The following is a 21,006-nucleotide window of genomic DNA, read 5'->3' as shown; positions in this document are numbered from 1 at the left end:
TATAACATGATTTTTATATCTAATTTACATTAATTTATAGGCCAAATGGAAGGAATTTAGTGTTCAATTGCTGTAAATAAATGCCCATTTAAATCGGCTTTCTAGTGGGTTCATGTGGAACGCGCTGGTTTAGAATGTTGACATAGCGCTGGATTAGTGCCCTCAAATGCCGAGAAAAATACTGCGGGATATAAAAAGCCCAAAATGAGCTACTCGCTATAGATAACTTGATATATAGGGTTATATATATGCCCCATTTAATGTAAAAATAAGGTACATACCTTTAATTGTTTGCTCTATAAAACCCTGGGGCTGCGAGAGGTTGCGGAATCAGACAGTAATTTTAAAACTATTAGAACTATATTATCGAGGCCTATAAAACTAATAATACCTTTTGCGACCGGGTCTTGCAGCGATTTTTCGTTAATGATTTACTAGGTTGAACATGTGCGATTAGTACAGCCTAGTGAAAATCGCGTTTTAAACCCGCCCCCTCCAAACAGCGCCAAAATCGCCGACATGGCTGAGGGCAGATTCCTAATGACGATTCAGATAGGTTTTGTAACATACCTACTCAGTGTTCTGCATCGTCTTCCTGAGGGCAGAGGGGTGAAGAGGCAGTGTCCAGGGTGTGTACTGTCTCTAATGATGCCCTTGACCCTCCGGATGCAGCGGGTCCGGTAGATGTCCTCCAGTCTGGGGAGCTGGGTGCCAGTGATCCTCTCAGCAATCTTAATGACGTGTTGGAGAGCTTTCCTGTTCTCTGCGGTGCAGCCAGTACCATACTGTGATGCAGTATGTGAGAACTAACTCGATGGCTGACCTGTAGAAGCTCACCAGCAGCTGTTGTGGGAGACGTGCCCTCTTCAAGCACCTCAGGAAGTGAAGCCTTTGAAGCACCTCAGGAAGTGAAGCCTTTGAAGTCCTTTCTTGGCCGTCGCCGTGATGTTGATGGTCCAGGTCAGGTCGTGGCTGATGTTGACCCCGAGGTACCTGATGTTCTGCACAGCCTCCACTGTCTCGCCGTTAATGGTGATGGGCTGATGGACGAAGGACTTCGGTCTCCTCCTGAAGTCCAGGATCACCTCCTTTGTTTTTGCTGCGTTGAGGATCAGGTTGTTCTCATGGCTCCAGCTCACCAGGTTCTCTACCTCTGTCCTGTAGGCGGCCTTGTTGTTACTCGTGATCCTGCCTACCACGATGGTGTCATCTGCAAACTTTAATATGGTGTTGGCCTCGTGGGTGGGTTTGCAGTCGAGAGTGTAGAGGGAGAAGAGGAAGGGGCTCAACACACAGCCCTGGGGTGCACCGATGTTCAGGGTGATGCTGGAGGAGACCTGCCTCCCCATGTGCACAGTCTGTGGTCGGCCAGTGAGAAAGTCCAGGACCCAGCTGCTCAGGTGTGTGTTGAGGCCCAGGTGGTCCAGCTTGGTGACTAGTTTATGGGGGGGGGGATGGTGTTAAAGGCGGAGCTATAATCTATGAATAGCATCCGCACATAACTGTCCCGCTGGTCAAGGTGTGTCAGGGTGAAGTGGAGGGCCAGTGACATTGCGTCCTCCGTCGACCTGTTTGCCCTATAGGCAAATTGGTGGTGGTCTAAGGAGGTGGGGATGCTGTTCTTCAGGTGTCCCAGTACCAGACGTTCAAACCACTTCATCACCACCGGTGTCACTGGCCGATAGTCGTTGAGGGACTGGATGACTGATTGTTTTGGCACAGGGATGAGTGTGGCAGGTTACACAAAAAAGCTGGAGAAACTCAGCGGGTGCAGCAGCATCTATGGAGTGAAGGAAATAGGCAACGTATCGGGCCGAAACCCTTCTTCAGACTGATGGGGGTTGGGGGGGCGGGGACGAAGAAAGGCAAAAAGGAGGAGGAGCCCGAAGGCTGGGGGATGGGAGGAGACAGCAGGAGGGCTGAGGAAGGGGAGGAGATGCAAGGACTAACAGAATTGGGAGAATTCAATGTTCATGCCCCCAGGATGCAGACTCCCCAAGCGGAATATGAGGTGCTGTTCTTCCAATTTCCAGTGTTGCTCGCTCTGGCCATGGAGGAGACCCAGGACAGAGAGGTCGGATACGGAGTGGGAGGGGGAGTTGAAGTGCTGAGCCACCGGGAGGTCAGGTTGGTTATTGCGTACCGAGCGAAGGTGTTCGGCGAAACGATTGCCCAACCTCCGCTTGGTCTCACCGATATAGATCTGCTGACATCTAGAGCAGCGGATGCAATAGATGAGGTTGGAGGAGATGCAGGTAAACCTCTGTCGCACTTGGAACGATTGCTTGGGTCCTTGAATGGAATCGAGGGGGGAGGTAAAGGGACAAGTGTTGCATCTCTTGCGGTTGCAAGGGAACGTGCCCGGGGAGGGGGTGTAGATGCTGCTGCACCCGCTGAGTTTCTCCAGCTTTTTTGTGTACCCAAAAAGAAAAGAGTGGGTTGAATAAATGATTGGAAGTGGAGTATCAAGAAACACCACCCCTTCAGATTTAGCCTAGATTTTTCTGATCAGCAGCTGAGGACAGCACAAGCTTCTGGCTTGAAGAAAAAATTACTGAGCTTTGAGATACAGATTTCCCTTTTTATTTAATGAATTGTGAGATGGAGCCACTTAGAGATGATTTGTGATGTGCATCAACAATGATTTTGTAAAGTAGGTTGTGAATGAAAATTTGGTACAGGCAACAAACATAAAAGGAAAAAAAACAATAGTTTCATTATTTAGTTTTTCATAATGCGGTATTTAATTTGTGAATTTCTCATGGAACTAAATATGAATCTGAACGATCAAAACATGATTTTATTTTAAGAAAAGCTTAATGATCTGTGAACATTTTGTTCTGGAATGGAGAGATTGCTTACTTGAAATTAGTTTTTCGATCCTGCTGAGAGAGTTCAATTGTAATTTACAATTGTTAGGTTCAGCATTGAACAGGGCATAGCATTTTCAGTTTTACTAACAATGCTCTGCTGATTCCACTTTGCAACAATCCACTTGCTGATTCCACTCTGTTTGCATTTGCCGAGATTGCAATGTGGCATCCTTCTGGATTTTCATCTTTAACTGTACTTTTGTTGCTGTGGGTTGTCAGTTTTAGTATTGGATGCTAATGTATCTTCCACATTACAACTGCAAATTCTGGGCCTGTAGTAGTCATTTTGCAACTTGGAAGTGATTTCAAAAGAATCTAAGTCAAATTTTAGAATGTTAAACCTGACCCAATCCCCCAAATAAACATGTTTCTTTTTTATGCAGTATTATGTAATATAAGATTAAATGTTCAAGTTCAAGTGAGTTTATTGTCATGTGTCCCGGATAGGACAATGAAATTCTTGCTTTGCTTTAGCACAACAGAACATAGTAGACATTTACTACAAAACAGATCAGTGTGTCCATATACCATTATATAAATATATACACACATGAATAAATAAACTGATAAAGTGCAAATAACAGATAATGGGTGATAAGAGTTTTGTCCGAGCCAGGTTTAATAACCTGATGGATGTGGGGAAGTAGCTATTCCTGAACCTGGTCGTTGCAGTCTTCAGGCTCCTGTACCTTCTACCTGAAGGCAGCAGGGAGATGAGTGTGTGGCCAGGATGGTGCGGGTCTTTGATGATACTGCCAGTCTTTTTGAGGCAGCGACTGCGATAAATCCCATCGATGGAAGGAAGGTCAGAGCCGATGATGGACTGGGCAGTGTTTACTACTTTTCGTAGTCTTTTCCTCTCCAAGCCACGATGCATGTTCTCCAAACCTGTCAGCATGCTCTCTATTGTGCACCTGTAGAAGTTAGAGAGAGTCCTCCTTGACAAACCGACTCTCCGTAATCTTCTCAGGAAGTAGAGGCGCTGATATGCCTTCTTGATAATTGCATTAGTGGGCAATGATGGTTTGCAATTACCTGATTTTTTTGTTGTTGTATCTTTTTGCAACATTTGTGTATGTATGTTTGTTGCTAGTGTTGAATCTACCCTTGCGAAGGGCATTAATCAAGAGTGTAATAAAGTAGAGAATTTTTAGTTACGTTCAGAGATTAGAAAGTTTGGTTATCTGTTATGCTTATCTAACCAATCAATTGGGATTTGATTAAAATTAATAAGACAAATGATTTCCGCTGGCTTGAGAGTTAACAATCAGATCACCCATATAAGATAATTAACAAAAAAACCAGACAAAATGAGAATTTTCATTTCACAAACTCATGTGGAAGCAGATTCAAATTTTCACAGGAAAATTAAATATATACTTGAAGGCGTTAATTTTGCTGGGCTTTGAAAATGGACTGGGGTTTGGAAACTAATTGATTAATAAGCCAGCAGTGGCACAATGGGTAGGGCAGCCTCTTTCAGAGCCATAAAATGCAATGTTTTATTCTTCAGGAAAATCTTTATGATTGAATGCTGTCTGTGGAGTTTGCACGGCATGGGTTTCCTTCAGGTGCTCCGATTTCCTCCCCCCTCCCAAGCACGTGCAGGCTAGTAGGTCAATTGCCCTTGTAAATTGCAGCGAGTTTGTAGGGAGTGGATGCAAAAGTAGGTTAACATAGAAACATTGTGAAATGGTAATCGATTGTTTGCATGAACTCAGTTGGCCAACAGCCAACAGGTTTGTTTCAATGCTCAATCGATCGATCAATCAATCAATCAATCAATCAATCAATCAATCAATCAATCAATCAATCAATCAATCAATCAATCAACCAATCAATCAGGTTTTCAATTAAAAGTGAATGTAATCTTAAAAAAAAATAATTCCCGCGGTTTTCTAAAAATGCGTGAACTCCCATTATTGTGATATCTGTTTTCTTTGCAGAGCTTTGACAAATGCTTTCTGGGATCTTCAGAAACTGCAGATGCAAATAGAGTATTCTGTGGGCAGCTTGGAGCAGTCTATGTATTTACAGAGGCACTTAACCCAGCACAGATATTTGCAATACATCAGTTGGGACCAGGATACAAGGTACTCTCTTAATTTGTTCTCTGTAGTCTTGTGCACAAAAAGAGAATTTATGAAATATGAAAAATATTTGCCCTTGAGTATACTGGTGACCTTGCCGAGGCAGCGTGATGTGTAAATGGAGTCAATGGAAGGGAGGTTGGTTTGTGTGATTGTCAGGGCTGTGCCCACAATTCTCTGCAATTTCTTGCCATCTTGGATGGAGCTATTCCCAAATCCATGCTGTGATGCATCCCGATGAAATGCTTTCTAAGGCGCATCTGTAGAAGTTGTTTGATTCTATAAATATCCATCCTGATTAACTTTTTCCCAAGGCCTCCCTTTTCTCTCATTTTTCTCCATATATTAATTCTTTGATGATAAGAGTTTATTGCAAGTTTCTTGAAAGTTTCTTGACAACTTAAACCAGAGAGTTTCTTGGAAACTTGAACCAGAGACCCGATAATTATTACCTTGTGGACGTTTCAGAAGAAAGTGTGGCTAGGTAAATCTGGCTGGATCATGATCAGCTCCATCTGCCTTTCACAGTGCTTTCCTTATGACTCCATTTACACCTTGTGCTCACTCGAGTCTATTGGTCATCGAGACCTGATTGTGAAGGTTGCTTTGTGGAAGAGTGATCAACAGACTGTGACTGGGCATTGTGACATCCTGGGTTTTGCATGGGACCATACTGATAGTCCTTTGATAGCTTGCTGCAGTTAAGGGCCTATTTACGATTTGATTGAGTTTATCGAAGATATTACTATGACGTTTGATGAGGGCAATGCAGTAGATATTGTCTATATGGACTTTAGAAAGGCCTTTGACAAGGTACCATATGATAGGCTGATCTGAAAGGTTGCTCACTTGGAATCCAGAGTGAGCTAGCCAATTAGCTTGAAGGTAAGAGACAGATGGTGATTAAGGGTTGTTTTTCAGACTTATGGCTTGTAAGATTGGTGTACCACAGTGATTGATGCTTGCCATGGTCAGGATGCATTTGGAATATTGTGAGCAATTTTGGGCACCATATCTGAGGAAGGATGTGCTGGCTTTGGAGAGGGTCCAGAGGAGGTTTACAAGAATGATCCCAGGAATGAGTAGGTTAAGATATGATGAGTGTTTGACAGCACTGGGCCTATATTTGCTGGAGTTTAGAAGAATGAGGGGGGGCCTCATTTAAACGTACAGAATAGTGAAAGGCTTGGATAGAGTGGTTGTGGAGAGGATGTTTCTACTCGTGGGAGAGTCTAGGACTAGAGGTCATAGCCTTGGAATTAAAGGCCATTGTTTTAGGAAGGAGATAAGGAGGAATTTCTTTAGTCAGAGGTTGGTGAATCTGTGGAATTCTTTGCCACAGAAGGCTGTGAAGGCCGTTAATGGATATATTTAAGGCAGAGATAGATAGATTCTTGACTAGTATGGGTGTCAGAGGTTATGGGGAGAAGGCAGGATAATGGGGTTAGGAGAGAGATTTAGATCAGCCATGGTTGAATGTTGGAAAGACTTGATGGGCCGAATGGCCTATTTCTACTATGACTTATGATCTTATGATCCACTGTTGCTAGTTATTTATATCAACGATTTGGACGTGAATGTAGATGGTAAGTTTGCAGCTGACAATAAAATTGGTGGCAGAGTGCTGAAGGGCATCTAAGATTACTATGGAATCTCAATCAATGGGATGAGGAATGGTAGATGGAGTTTAATTCAGATAAGTGTGAAGTGTTGCTTCTTAGGAAGACAAACCATGGCAGAACTGCGCAGTAAGTGGCAGAGTGTTGTAGAACAGAGTGACATACGGATGCAAGTACACAGTTCCATGAATGTGGTGGACAGCAGACATAATATATACATACTGTAACTCAGGCATGATTTTAAACAGAGGTTAGAAATATGTGATTTTATGTTAGGTTTGAACGTCCTCTGCTGTAATAAATATAATTAACACTTTATTCTCTACCTTCCCATTTCTGTGTGACAAGCTTCTGTAACCATAGTTTACATTTTACTTTTAAGTACATTGGGAAATCCAGATCCCACTGGTTTCCCGATTTTAAAATAAATTTGAACTCTTTAAACACTATTCTCCAGGGGATATTCTGAAATTTACTCAACATAATTGACGAGGATACAATTTGAATGTCTTTTTTTTAACAGTGTCCAACATTTCAATGTTGTCGGAACCATTTTTCACATCCTGGAGGTTGTTTAATTCTTGGGGTTGGGGAATACTTATTTTTTCTGTAAATGGTTATTTTTATCTACTGGACAGAGAAAAATGTAACTGTCTTTCTACATTGTTTATAATTAACTTTTTACTTCTAAAACAATTACGTGTTTCTATTATTTTTCATTCTGCGGTTATGTACAATTTTTGTACATAATATGTATATTTTTAATTGGTTTGCCTCCATCTAGTGTAGGAAGTGAGATATGTCAGCTGAATGGCCCTTGTGTCAAAAGCAGGTGCTGAACATTCCTTTTAATCTTTCAAAAGGAAAATAGTTGTTTTTGTTCAGTTGATTGCAAATTTTGTTATCTTTCATGTTTAGTTTGTTATTAATTGTTACACCTTTTTAGCTGAGGGGAAGGTGGGAAAATATAACATAGAAACATAGAAAATAGGTGCAGGAGGAGGCCATTCGAGCCATTCATTGTGATCATGGCTGATCGTCCCCAATCAATAACCCGTGCCTGCCTTCTCCCCATATCCCTTGATTCCACTAGCCCCTAGAGCTCTATCTAACTCTCTCTTAAATCCATCCAGTGATTAGGCCTCCACTGCCCTCTGTGGCAGGGAATTCCACAAATTCACAACTCTCTTGGTGAAAAAGTTTTTTCTCACCTCAGTCTTAAATGGCCTCCCTTTTATTTTAATACTGTGACCCCTGGTTCTGGACTCGGCCAACATTGGGAACATTTTTCTTGCATCTAGCTTGTCCAGTCCCTTTATAATTTTATATGTTTCTATAAGAATCCCCCTCATCCTTCTAAACTCCAGTGAATACAAGCCTAGTCTTTTCAATCTTTCCTCATATGACAATCCGGCCATCTCAGGGATCAATCTCGTGAACCTATGCTGCACTGCCTCAATCACAAGGATGTCCTTCCTCAAATTAGGAGACCAAAACTGTACGCAATACTCCAGATGTGGTATTACCAGAGCCCTATACAACTGCAGAAGAACCTCTCTACTCCTATACTGAAATCCTCTTGTTATGAAGGCCAACATTCCATTAGCTTTCTTCACTGCCTGCTGTACCTGCACGCCAACTTTCAGTGACCGGTGTACAAGGACACCTAGGTCTCACTGTACTTCCCCCTTACCTAACCTAACCCCATTGAGATAATAATCTGCCCCCTTGTTTTTGCCACCAAAGTGGATAACCTCAAATGTATCTATATTATACTGCATCTGCCACGCATCTGCCCACTCACTCAACCTGTCCAGGTCACCCTGCAACCTCCTAACATCCTCTTCACAGTTCACACTGCCACCCAGCTTTGTGTCATCCGCAAACTTGCTTGTGTTGCTCCTAAATCCCTCTTCCAAATCATTAATATATATGATAAACAGTTGCGGCCCCAACACCGAGCCTTGCGGCACTCCACTCGCCACTGCCTGCCATTCTGAGAAGGAACCGTTCACTCCTACCCTTTGCTTCCTGTCTGCCAACCAATTTTCTATCCACGTCAACACCCTACCCCCTACCCCCAATACCATGTGCTCTAATTTTAGTCTCCAATCTCCTAATCAAAGGGTTTATGAAAGTCTAGATACACTACATCCACTGGCTCCCCTTCATCCATTTTATTTGTTACATCCTCAAAAAATTCCAGAAGATTAGTCGGGCATGATTTTCCTTTCATAAATCCATGCTGACTTGGACTAACCCTTTTACTGCTATCTAAATGCCCCATTATTACCTCTTTAATAATTGACTCCAGCATCTTTCCCACCACCGAAGTCAGGCTAACTGGTCTGTAATTATGATACATAAGGTGATGGCTGTAATGATGGCTTTCGGGTATTTCTTCCATGAACTTATGTTAAATTAATTATGTGATTTGTTGGGACATAGTTGCAGAATAAGGGGGGGCTCTTTTAAAACTGAGATGAGGAAGAACTTCTTCACCCAGAGGGTGGTTAATTTATGGAATTCACTGCCCCAGGGAGCAGTGGAAGCAGAAACTTTAAATATATTTAAGACTAAAATAGATGGTTTTTTAGCTGCCAAGGGGATAAGGGGATACGGGGAGAGGGCAGGGATATGGACCTAGGTATGGTTAGTATAGTAAGATCTGAGTGATCTCCTGGACAAGTGTCGATCGCCTGGATTGGGGTCGGAGAGGAATTTCCCGGATTTTTTTTCCCGAATTGGACCTGGGTTTTTATCCGGTTTTTTGCCTCCCCCAGGAGATCACGAGGTTCTTGGGGTGGAGAGGGGTGATAGCGGTATAAAGGGGAGGGTAGTGTCTTGTGTTCTGTGTCTTGTGTCTACTGTTTGTGGGTAAGTGTGTCTGTTTAGTGTTCAGCCATGAGCGAATGGCGGTGCGGGCTCGACGGACCTGGTGGTCTACTCTCGCACCTACTTTCTATGATTCTATGATTCTTACTTCTCCTGATTGTTGCTAATGTCTCCTTTATCAACTCTTGTGTGAATCATACAAGTGGCTTCTTGTATCTAAACGTGGGAGATCAGAGAAACGGTTTGGGTTCAATTCCTTCCCTGCTTAATTTCTGATTCATTCCCCGCTTGCTGCTCCCTTTTCAATGCAGGTGGTAGTGACTGATGTTTCTCGTATTATCCAAGAATGCTATAACTAAAATAATATTGTTTTTCCCAAAAAAATCTGTAGTGTGCATATAATTACATGAGGATATTATGAAATCATTTTAATACATATTTGAATAGCTCCTCATTTGGAAATTTCACATTTAGTTATAGGTTACGTCCTGTACCTTGCTTAAGTCAACATTATGCATGAGCATATCTTTTCAGTAAGTGTTGGCAGGCTGCTCGGCTAACATGGGGTCACTTAACATGGTCCATTACCTTTCTAATCAAGTTTAACTACTCATAAAGTGAACCTGCAGTGCCAATTCGAAGAACATTATTCAGATTTCATAATGTAGGTAGTGAACATACTATTGATCCTGTATGAGAGTTTTGTATTTATGAAATTTTAATCAAAACTCATAAAGCATAATATTTCAAATACCAGAAATCTGAAATACACTGTTCGATTAAATATTTTCCAATGTAGGGTGGGGAAGAAGGACTAAGACTGGTAATTTTCATTAAGCTTGTTCATGCTGAAGAAGGGTCTCGACCCGAAACGTCACCTATCCAAGTTCCCCAGAGATGCTGCCAGACCCGCTGAGTTACTCAAGCACTCTGTGACTTTTAGTGTATTTGCCATCATCTGCAGTTCTTTATTTCTATCGCGTGCATGTTGTCAATGGGTATTGTTGTTTTTTGTAATCATTCTGTAGCCTTTGACACAATCGACTGCAGTATTGCCTGTCCACTCCAGGACTTTTTTTTCTCTTCTAATTTTCAACTGCATCTACTTCTTGATAACATGTCCAAAGATATAATTTTTCACATGCAAGCTTATTAGACTTCTAATAATCTAATATAAGACTTCCAATAGACAATAGACAATAGGTGCAGGAGTAGGCCATTCGGCCCTTCGAGCCAGCTCCGCCAATCAATGTGATCATGGCTGATCATCCCCAATCAGTACCCCGTTCCTGCCTTCTCCCCATATCCCCTGACTCCGCTATTTTTAAGCCCTATTAGCTCCCTTGAAAGCATCCAGAGAACCTGTCTCCACCGCCCTCTGAGGCAGAGAATTCCACAGACTCACCACTCTCTGTGAGAAAAAGTGGTTCCTCGTCTCCGTTCTAAATGGCTTAATCCTTATTCTTAAACTGTGGCCCCTGGTTCTGGTCTCCCCCAACATCGGGACATGGTTCCTGCCTCTAGTGTGTCCAAACCCTTAACAATATTATATGTTTCAATGAGATCTCCTCTCATCCTTCTAAACTCCAGAGTGTACAAGTCCAGCTGCTCCATTCTCTCAGCATATGACAGTCCCACCATCCCGGGAATTAACCTTGTAAACCTATGCTGCACTCCCTCAATAGCAAGAATGTCCTTCCTCAAATTAGGGGACCAAAACGGCAAACAATCCTCCAGGTGTGGTCTCACTAGGACTCTTTACACCTGCTGAAGGACTTCTTTGATCCTTTATTCGATTCCTCTTGTTATAAGGACCAACATGCCATTCACTTTCTTTTCTGCCTGCTGTATCTGCAAGCTTACTTTCATAGACTGATGTACAAGGACCCCCAGATCCCGTTCTACTTCCCCTTTTCCCAACTTGATGCCATTTAGATAGTAATCTGCCTTCCTGTTTTTTCTACCAAAGTGGATAACCTCACATTTATCCGCATTAAACTTCATCTGCAATGCATCTGCCATGCATCTGCCCACTCCCCCAACCTGTCCAAGTCATCCTGCATTCTCATAGCATCCTCCTCACAGTTCACACTGCCACCCAGCTTTGTGTCATCTGCAAATTTGCTAATGTTACTTTGAATCCCTTCATCCAAATCATTGATGTATATTGTAAATAGCTGCGGTCCCAGCACCGAGCCGTGGGGTACCCACTAGTCACTGCCTGCCATTCTGAAAGCGACCTGTTAATCCCTACTCTTTGTTTCCTGTCTGTCAACCACTTCTCTATCCATGTCAGCACTCTACCCCAATACCATGTGCCCTAATTTTTCCCAGTAATCTCCTATGTGGAACCTTATCAAATGCTTTCTGAAAGTCCAGGTACACTACATCCACTGGTTCTCCCTTGTCCATTTTCCTAGTTACATCTTCAAAAAATTCCAGAAGGTTAGTCGAGCATGATTTTCCTTCGTAAATCCATGCTGACTTGGACCTATCCTGTTACTGCTATCCAAATGTTCGGCTATCTCATCTTTTATAATTGACTCCAGCATCTTCCCCACCACCGATGGTTAACTGGTCTATAATTCCCTGTTTTCTCTCTCCCGCCTTTCTTAAAAAGTGGGATAACATTAGCTACCCTCCAATCCACAGGAACTGATCCTGAGTCTATAGAACATTGGAAAATTATCACCAATCCATCCACGATTATAGAACCACTTCTTTAAGAACCCTGGGATGCAGACCATCAGACCCTGGGGATTTATCAGCCTTCAGTCCTATCAGTCTATCCAACACCATTTCCTGTCTAATGTGGATTTCCTTCAGTCACCCCAGATCCTCTGGCCACTACTCTATCAGGAAGATTGTTTGTGTCCTCCTTGGTGAAGACAGATCCAAAGTAGCTGTTCAACTCATCTGCCATTTCCTTGTTCCCCATAATAAATTCACCTTTTTTGGTCTTCAAGGGTCCAACTTTGGTCTTAACTAATTCTTTCCACCACATACCTAAAGAAGCTTTTACTATCGTGCTTTATATTCTTGTCTAGCTTACCTACGTACCTCATCTTTTCTTCCCGTATAGTCTTTTTGGTTATCTTCTGTTGTTTTTTAAACATTACCCAATCCTCTTGCTTCCCGCTCATCTTTGCTACATTGTACTTCTTCGCTTTAATTTTTAGACTGTCCTTGATGTCCCTTGTCAGCCATGGTCGTCCCTTTCTCCCCTTGGAATCTTTATTCCTCCTAGGAATGAACTGATCCTGATCCTGCACCTTCTGTATTATTCCTAGAAACACCTACCATTTTTGTTCCACTGTCATTCCTGCTAGTGTATCTTTCCAGTCAATTTTGGCCAGCTCTTCGCTCATGGCCCCATAGTCCCCTTTATTCATCTGCAACACTGACACCTCTGATCTACTCTTCTTCCTCTCCAATTGTAGATTAAACCTGACCACGTTATGGTTACTGCCTCCTAATGGCTCATTAACCTCAAGGTCCTTTATCAAATCCGGTTCATTACATAACACTAAATCCAGAATTACCTTCTCCCTGGTAGGCTCCAATACAAGCTGTTCTAAGAATCCATCACTAAGACACTCTACAAAGTCCCTTTCTTGGGATCCAGTACCAACCTGATTTTCCTAGTCTACCTGCATGTTGGAATCTCCCATATCAACCACAGCATTACTTTTACTACATGCTAATTTTAACTCCTGATTCAACTTTCGCACACTATAGTCTTTCGCACTATGTCCAGGCTACTGTTTGGGGGCCTTTAGATTAGTCCCATTAGGGTCTCTTTACCCTTATAATTCCTTAGGTCTACCCATACTGACTCCACATCTCCTCTTTTAATGTCACCCCAAGCAAGGGACTGAATTTCATTCCTCACCAACAGGGCAACCCCACCCCCTCTGCCCACCTGTCAGACTTTTCGATAGGAGGTATACCCTTGAATATTCAGTTCCCAACCCTGGCCCTCTTGCAGCCATGTCTCTGTAATTCCCACAACACCATATTTGCCAGTCTCTAACTGAGCCTCAAGCTCATCCACTTTATTCCTTATACTTTGTGCATTCATATACAGCAATTTGACCTCCGTATTCACTTCCCCCGTCGAACCGCTCGCAATTGGCCCTGACCTTACTCTGTTGTCCATTCTCGAGCTTTCCTTCCCATTAATTCGAGAATCTTTTCCTGCAGCCACTGCCCCTTCAACTTCATCTTTATACTCCCAATTTGTCAATCCCTCCCCCCCACTATTTAGTTTAAACCCACACGTGTAGCCCTAGCAAACCTGCCTGCCAGAACGTCGGTCCCCCTCCAGTTAAGGTGTAACCCGTTCCTTTTGTACAGGTCACCCCTACCCCAGAAGAGATCCCAGTGGTCTATAAATCTAAATCCTTGCTCCTTGCACCAGCCCCTCAGCCACACATTCAGATCCCCTATCTCCATGTTCCTGTCCTCACGAGCACGAGGTACTGGAAGCAATCCAGAGATAACCACCCTAGAAGTCCGGCATTTCAGTCTTCTTCCCAACTCTCTGAAGTCAAGTTGGAGAACCTCCTTCCTCTTCTTCCCGATGTCGTTTGTGCCTACGTGCACCTTCACCTTCTCTCGCGAGGATGTTCGGAATTTGGCTTGTGACATCCTGAACCCTGGCACCAGGGAGGCAACAGACCATCCTCGCATCTTGTCTGCCGCCACAGAATCTCCTGTCCGCTCCACGGACAATGGAGTCACCCACCACTATGGCTCTGCCCGACGTCGGTCTCGCTGGTCGAGTCCCATCTCTAGGATTGGAGCCACCGACGTGTCCGCCGCTCGGACTGGAAACATCGTCTCCCCGGACAGTTCCCAAGAGGGCGTACCTGTTTTCATTAGGCACAGCCACCTTAGTCTTCTGCATTCCATGATTTCCACCCTTTCTCTCCGTCACACACCTTGGTTCTTCTCGTAACCTCGGCGTGACTACCTCACTGTAGGTCCTGTCCAGGAAACTCGTTTTCCCGGATGGCCCTGAGGTAATCCAGCTGCTTCTCCAGTGCCCCAACATGGTTCTTTAGGAGCTGAAGCTGGACGCACTTGCCACAGTTGTAGCAGCCAGTGGCTCCATCCGTGTCCCTGGGCTCCCACATTCTGCAAGCTAACATAATCTAACAAAAAGGCAAAGTACTGGAAAAACTCAGCAGATCTGGCTGCATGATGGAAAGAGAAATGAGAAAGAGGATTATTGTCCTGAAATGTTCACTTGGCTCCTCTTTCCACAGATGCTATGCTGCCTTATGTGCTGAATATTTTCATTATTTTCTGTTTTAATTTCAGATTTCCAGCCATTGCACTTTAAACGGTCAAATTTAACCTCACGATTACCTCCCTTGTTCCTTTAGATATTATTGTTTTACGTGATCACGCTGCAGCCATTGACAATTGGTTGCACTATTGCCTGCACTATTGTTAAACTGTTGGACTATTAATCTGACAGCCTGTTATTGATGAGCAAACATTTCTTCCAACAAAACATTTCAAATAGCAGAGATGCTGACTTCGGTCTCTACCTTAAATTGATTTAATAGATACTGACATCATCCCTATCCCAGTTTGGCACTGAATTAGATTGCTGTTAATTTAGGTGAAAATAATCTCAGACAGTTTGTCATATTCAACTGTGGTTTCCAACTTTATAGCAAAGCTTTATTTATGCCATAACGGGATAAAACATTAGTTAGACCACGCTGGAGGATCTGTACGGTTCTGGTCACAACATTATAGTAAGGAAATGAAAGCATTGGAGAAGGTACAGGTAAAATTCATGTTGTCAATGCTGGAGAGTTATAATTCGAAAAATATACCATCTGAACCTTGACACAGTGGGTAGAGCTGCTGCCTCACAGTGCCAGAGACCCGGGTTCAGTCCTGACCGCGGGGGTCTGTGTGTGGAGTTTGCACATACTCCCTGTGACCGTGTGGGTTTCCTCTGGGTGTTCCAGTTTCCTCGCACATCTCAAAACTATGGGAAGGTTTATAGGTTAGTTGGCCTCTGTAAATCGCTCCTAGTGTGTACGGAGTAGATGCGAAAGTGGGATAACATGGAACTAGTGGGAGGCGGGATAGTGTGAGAAATGGATCCGCATCCAGATGGGGCATGGGGAAAATATGGGGATTTGAAAAAAGAAGGGGGGGTTGTTGGTTAGTTACATAAATTTGAATTCAATGTTCATACCATTGAGTTGTACGTTACCCAAGCGGAATGATGTGCTATTCCTCCAGTTTGTGTCTCTGGCATTGAAGGAGCCTATGACAGAAAGGTCAGTATGGAATAAGAAGGGGAGTTAAAATTGTCAGTAACCGGGAGATCCAGCAGACCTTGCGGACTGAGCAGTAGTGTTCGACAAACCAGTTGCCTAGTCTACGCTTGATCTTGCCACTATAAAGAAGTCTGGTGCATCCAAATGCAGTCAGGCTAATGACTTTGCTGAATATTCCCAATTATGGTCCAAGGATTCACTGAGCATCTAGTTGGTGACTAATTTAACTGTCCATTATGAACCCTGGAACATTAGGCTCCCAGTCCTGCTCCTCCCACAGCCATATTTCTATTAAGTTTATAATATATCATCAGGCCTCTTGTTTGATGAAATAAATGCATAATTAATAAATACAATTAATCCAACTGTATTTCCTTGTTCCCTGTTATGCTCCTTCCTGCCTATCCTTATCTACTGCACTTGCTGTTGTTGACTTCTGTATCAACTTCCAGCCTCTCATCTGCCTCACCACTGCTTTGGATCCCACCATCCTACCTAGATTAAACACACCCCGGCAGCACGAGCATATCTGCCCCTATGTTTGAAGTAACAGAGAACCACTGGATATTTTAGAGAATGTTGTTAATTCTTTGTCACTGTACTCAAACACCAATTCTGTAATACTGAAACTTTTCTCTTTAAAGGGGAGGATTTTACATTTTTACAGAAATGTTAACATAAGGCATATCTAGAAGAAAAAAGGGCCTAACTTAGAATACAATAATTGTTCTAATTTTTAAATATAATACCTGTGCACTTGACTTTAAATGAATGGATTTGTGAATCTTGTGAAAAATGTAGTGGATTATAATACATTTATTATTTATCACTATTGAATGGTAAATATGGCCTTGTGAGTAGTTGCTTCCTTCTGTATTAATGTAGCATACTTGACGTGTGAGAAACAATGTTGTGTTTTTCAGAGTACCTTTAAATTTAAGTCAGAGAGTGACATCCACCTTGCTGAACATCACAAGCAAGTATTGTATGATGGGAAGCTGGCTAACAGTATTGCTTTCACGTATAATGCCAAAGCAACTGATGCACAACTCTGCCTTGAGTCATCACCAAAGGAAAACCCTTCAATTTTTGTACATTCTCCACATGCACTAATGTTGCAGGTTGGCATCTTATACTGTATAATAATTTGTGTCTTTCTCTGCTTATCAAATTACTTATTGGTAAGCTCTTTAGAAATAAGAGCTTCAAAATGTCAGTGTTTTGTTGGTTAATTTTAATTGGTGATAAAATTACTTTGTCTCAACGACATAAATGCATGAAAAACATGTATCTATTTTCCGTCCCGCTTATTGGACCATAATAAGTTGGGTAATGTTGAAATGATCAGACTCGCACATAATGATTAGAATCCATGGTCTTTTATTAGCAATTCTACAGAGGAAACACTAGGTGCTTTCCTCTCCATGCATTCAGCAGTATGAGTGACATAAGGAATGTGCAGCATGCATAATCTGTGTGGTAACATATATATATAACACACTAATCTACAGGGAATGCATCCTCATTTAACATAAGGTCATAAGGAATAGTAGAATTAGGCCATTCAGCCCATCCAGTTTACTGTGCCATTCAACCATGCCTGATCTATCTCTCCCTCCTACCGCCATTCTCCTGTCTTCTACCCATAACCTGTGACACCCATGCTAATCAATATCTATCTCTGCCTTAAAAATATCCACTGACTTGGCCTCCACAGCTTTCTGTGGCAAAGAATTCCACAGATTCACCACCCTCTGACTAAATACATTTCTCCTCATCTCCTTCCTAAAAGAACATCCTATAATTCCTCTAGTCCTAGACTCTCCCACCAGTGGAAAAATCCTCTCCACATCCATTCTATCCAAGCCTTTCACTATTCTGTATGTTTCAATGAGGTCCCCCCTCATTCTTCTAAACTCCCGTGAGTACAGTTTGTTGGCACTCCCGTGAGTGCCAACAAACGCGCATCATCTATATTACTAAATCTCTGATCTTGACCACTTTTGGCCGACTTTGCTGCGATGTCCGAGAGAACGCCGCCACCTACGGCCGTCATTTTTGGCCACCTCGCTCAGAGCCCCCCTCCGCCGTATGACTGCGGACGATTTTTTCCGTCGATGAAAAATGAGAGAGATAATAATGTTTTTACAAAATCTTCCGTTCTCTCTGCTGCCCCTGCTGGCGGCAGGGGGAGAGACTATAAAACCAGGAGTGTCGTGCCTCACCTAGTCTCTGCCAGACCCAGGAAGCAAGAGGGTCATGGCTCTCTGAGCTGCGAATAACACTGAACGCACGTCTACTCCACGGTGAGTCCCCTCGATGCGGCTGTAAAGTGGCTGCAGCTCTATTTAAAAAGTTTGTGTTCACAAAATGAATTTTGGTTGTCGGGTGTCTACAGCCCAATTGTTTGCCTCGCCTTTTTTAAACAAGTTTGTGTTCCCAAAATGACGTTTGGTTGTCGGGTGTCAGCAATCCAATTGCTAACTTCGTCTTTTTTAACAGGTTTGTGTTCACAAAATGAATTTTGTTTGTCGGGAGTCTGCAGCCTAATTGTTTGCCTTGGCTTGGCTTTTAAAATCGTTGCAACAGTTGAATGCCTGCCCAAGTATCCATACGGCCCACAATGTCTATAATGAAAATAGGTGCAGGAGTAGGCCATTCAGGAGTAGGGCTCTTTGAGCCAGCTGAACGTCCAAAATCAGTACCCCGTTCCTGCTTTCTCCCCATATCCCTTGATTCCGTTAGCCCTAAGAGCTATATCTAACTCTATCTTGAATACATCCACTGAATTTGTCTCCACTGCCTTCTGCGGCAGATAATTCAACAGATTCACAACTCTCTGGGTGAAAAAGTTTTTCCTCATCTCAGCCCTAAATGGCCTACCCCTTATTCTTAAACTGTGACCCTTGGTTCTGGACTCCCCCAACATCTGGAACATTGTTCCTGCATCTAGCCTGTCCAATTTCTTTAAGAATTTTATTCGTTTCTATGATATCCTCTCATCCTTCTAAATACCAGTGAATATAAGCACAGTTGATGCATCCCGGGAATGAACCTGGTGAACTACGCTGCACTACCTCTATAGCAAGAATGTCCTTCCTCAAATTAGGAGACCAAAACTGCACATAATAGTATAGTACATCTTTATTGTCATTTTCCTGAGTACTCGCATACCCAGAGGAAACAAAAAAACGTTGCTCAACCAGTGTCCATTCAGTGTGCAGTAAAAAATAAATAGAAATAAAAATACATATATCATGAACAAATTAAACACTCTACTCTCTACTAAACATCAACAGGCGTTCCGATCGGCAGCGGCACGACAGTGGCTCTGCTGCAGTGTGTCCAGGTTGATGGTTGGTGCGCGATACTTTGTGGTGCGCGGCACCAGGTGTGGTCTCACCAGGGCCCTGCTGTAGGACCTCCTTGCTCCTACACTCAAATCCTCTCATTAGGAAGGCCAACATGCCATTTGCTTAGTCTTAAGAAAGGTTTTTGACGACGTTGCCTATTTCCTTTGCTCCATTGATGCTGCCTCACCCGCTGAGTTTCTCCGGCATTTTTGTGTACATGCCATTTGCTTTCTTCACTGCCTGCTGTACCTGCATGCTTACTTTTAGTGAAGGATGTACAAGGCACCCAGGTCTCATTGCACATCCCTTTTTCCTAACCTGACACCATTCAGATAATAATCTGCCTTCTTGTTCTTGCCACCAAAGTGGATAACCTCACATTTATCCACATTATTCTGCATCTGCCCACTCACCCAACCTGTCCAAGTCACCGTGCAGCCTCATAGCATCCTCCTCGTAGGTCACACTGCCACACAGCTTTGTGTCATCCGCAAACATAGAGACATTACATTTAATCCTTTGTCTAAATCGTTACTATATATTGTAAATAACTGGGGTCCCAGCACTGCACCCCACGTTACTGCCTGCCATTCTGAAAAGGACCCGTTAATTCCTGCTCTTTGCTTCCTGTCTGCCAACCAGTTCTCTATCCATGTTATCCTACTCATTCCTGGGATCATTCTTGTAAAGCTCCTCTGGACCCTCTCCAGTGCCAGTACATCCTTCCTCAGATATGGTGCCCAAAATTGCTCACAATATTCTAAATGCGGCTTTACCAGCGCCTTATAGACCCTCAACATTACATCCTGTTTTTGTGTACAAGCCTCTTGAAATAAATGCTAGCATTGAGCTAACGACCCTTGCAGAACTCCAATAGTCACTGGCAGCCAACCAGAAAAAGCCCCCTTTATTGCCACTCTTTGCCTTCAGTCATCCAGCCAACCTTTGATCCATGGTAGTATCGGCCCTTTGATACCGTGGGCTCTCATCTTCCTAAGCAGCCTAATGTGGCACCTTATCAAAGGTTTCTGAAAATCTAAGTAAACAACATCTCCTGACTCTTTTGTCTTGCTATTTACTTCTTCAAAGAATTCCAGCAAATTTGTCAAGCATGACCTCCCCATCACAAAGCAATGCTGACTTCAGCCTATTTTATCGTGAACTAAGTACTCTGTAACTTCATCCTTTATAATGGACTCTAAAATCTTATTTACCACCAAAGTCAGACTAACTGGCCTATTGTTCCCACTATTCTGCCTTACTCCCTTTTTGTGCAGCGAGGTAAAACTGGACATAATTCACATCCATTATATTTAACTGATTTATTGAGTTATAACAAAGTTTCTTACCATATGTCTTGGAGGTTGCCATTTGGAAAATCGGAACATTAAATCCATAGCTACTGTTTTTGAGGTATCGTACCATCCAACTTTCTCCCATTCATCTTTTCTGAAGTTCTGGAACTTTTGATCGGGAAGATTGTAATAACCTCAAGCTGGCATTGAGCTAGATGCTTGAAAAGAGCATTGAGTGTTATTCAATTTTTATTAGCCTTATCTACTCTGCAATGAGTGGGAGAAGCTGGCCCCAAGGCTATTGATGTAAATTAAATGAATTACAATGTTGGTAAGATGGTAAAATCAGAAACCATTTTGATTTGCAGGTTAACCATTGTTAAGATTGGTTGAAGAGAATCGGGGGTGGCCTACCTGAATTAGGAAATTTCAGTGTTAATGTCATTGGGTTGTAGGCCACCACAGTTGAATATGAGGTCCTGTTCTTTCAGTTTCCTTGCCGACTCGCGTTGGCTTCTGCTTAAACAATTGGTCTGAATGCATGGATTTTCTCTCTGCAGTGGGTAATGCCAGGAGTGAAAATAAATGTCATTGCTGGAGGAACTCAATTGGGTCAGGTAGCATCTGTGAAAG

At 42.9% G+C, this 21,006-nt stretch overlaps 1 protein-coding gene across 2 annotated transcripts in view; it reads left to right on the top strand.

Annotated features, from left to right (window-relative positions):
* Positions 1 to 21,006, top strand: part of nbeaa (neurobeachin a) — a 534,111-nt gene that overhangs the window by 56,966 nt on the left and 456,139 nt on the right. For both annotated transcript variants that reach the window (XM_055636835.1, XM_055636837.1), the window contains exons 8-9: positions 4,820 to 4,966; positions 16,649 to 16,846. In XM_055636835.1, coding sequence (XP_055492810.1) covers positions 4,820 to 4,966; positions 16,649 to 16,846 — 345 coding nt within the window. The remainder of the gene's footprint in view (positions 1 to 4,819; positions 4,967 to 16,648; positions 16,847 to 21,006) is intronic.

The sequence above is a fragment of the Leucoraja erinacea genome, chromosome 6 (genome assembly GCF_028641065.1).
Source record: "Leucoraja erinacea ecotype New England chromosome 6, Leri_hhj_1, whole genome shotgun sequence".
Classification (NCBI taxonomy): domain Eukaryota; kingdom Metazoa; phylum Chordata; class Chondrichthyes; order Rajiformes; family Rajidae; genus Leucoraja; species Leucoraja erinaceus.
This window is presented reverse-complemented; position numbering and strand designations above follow the sequence as displayed.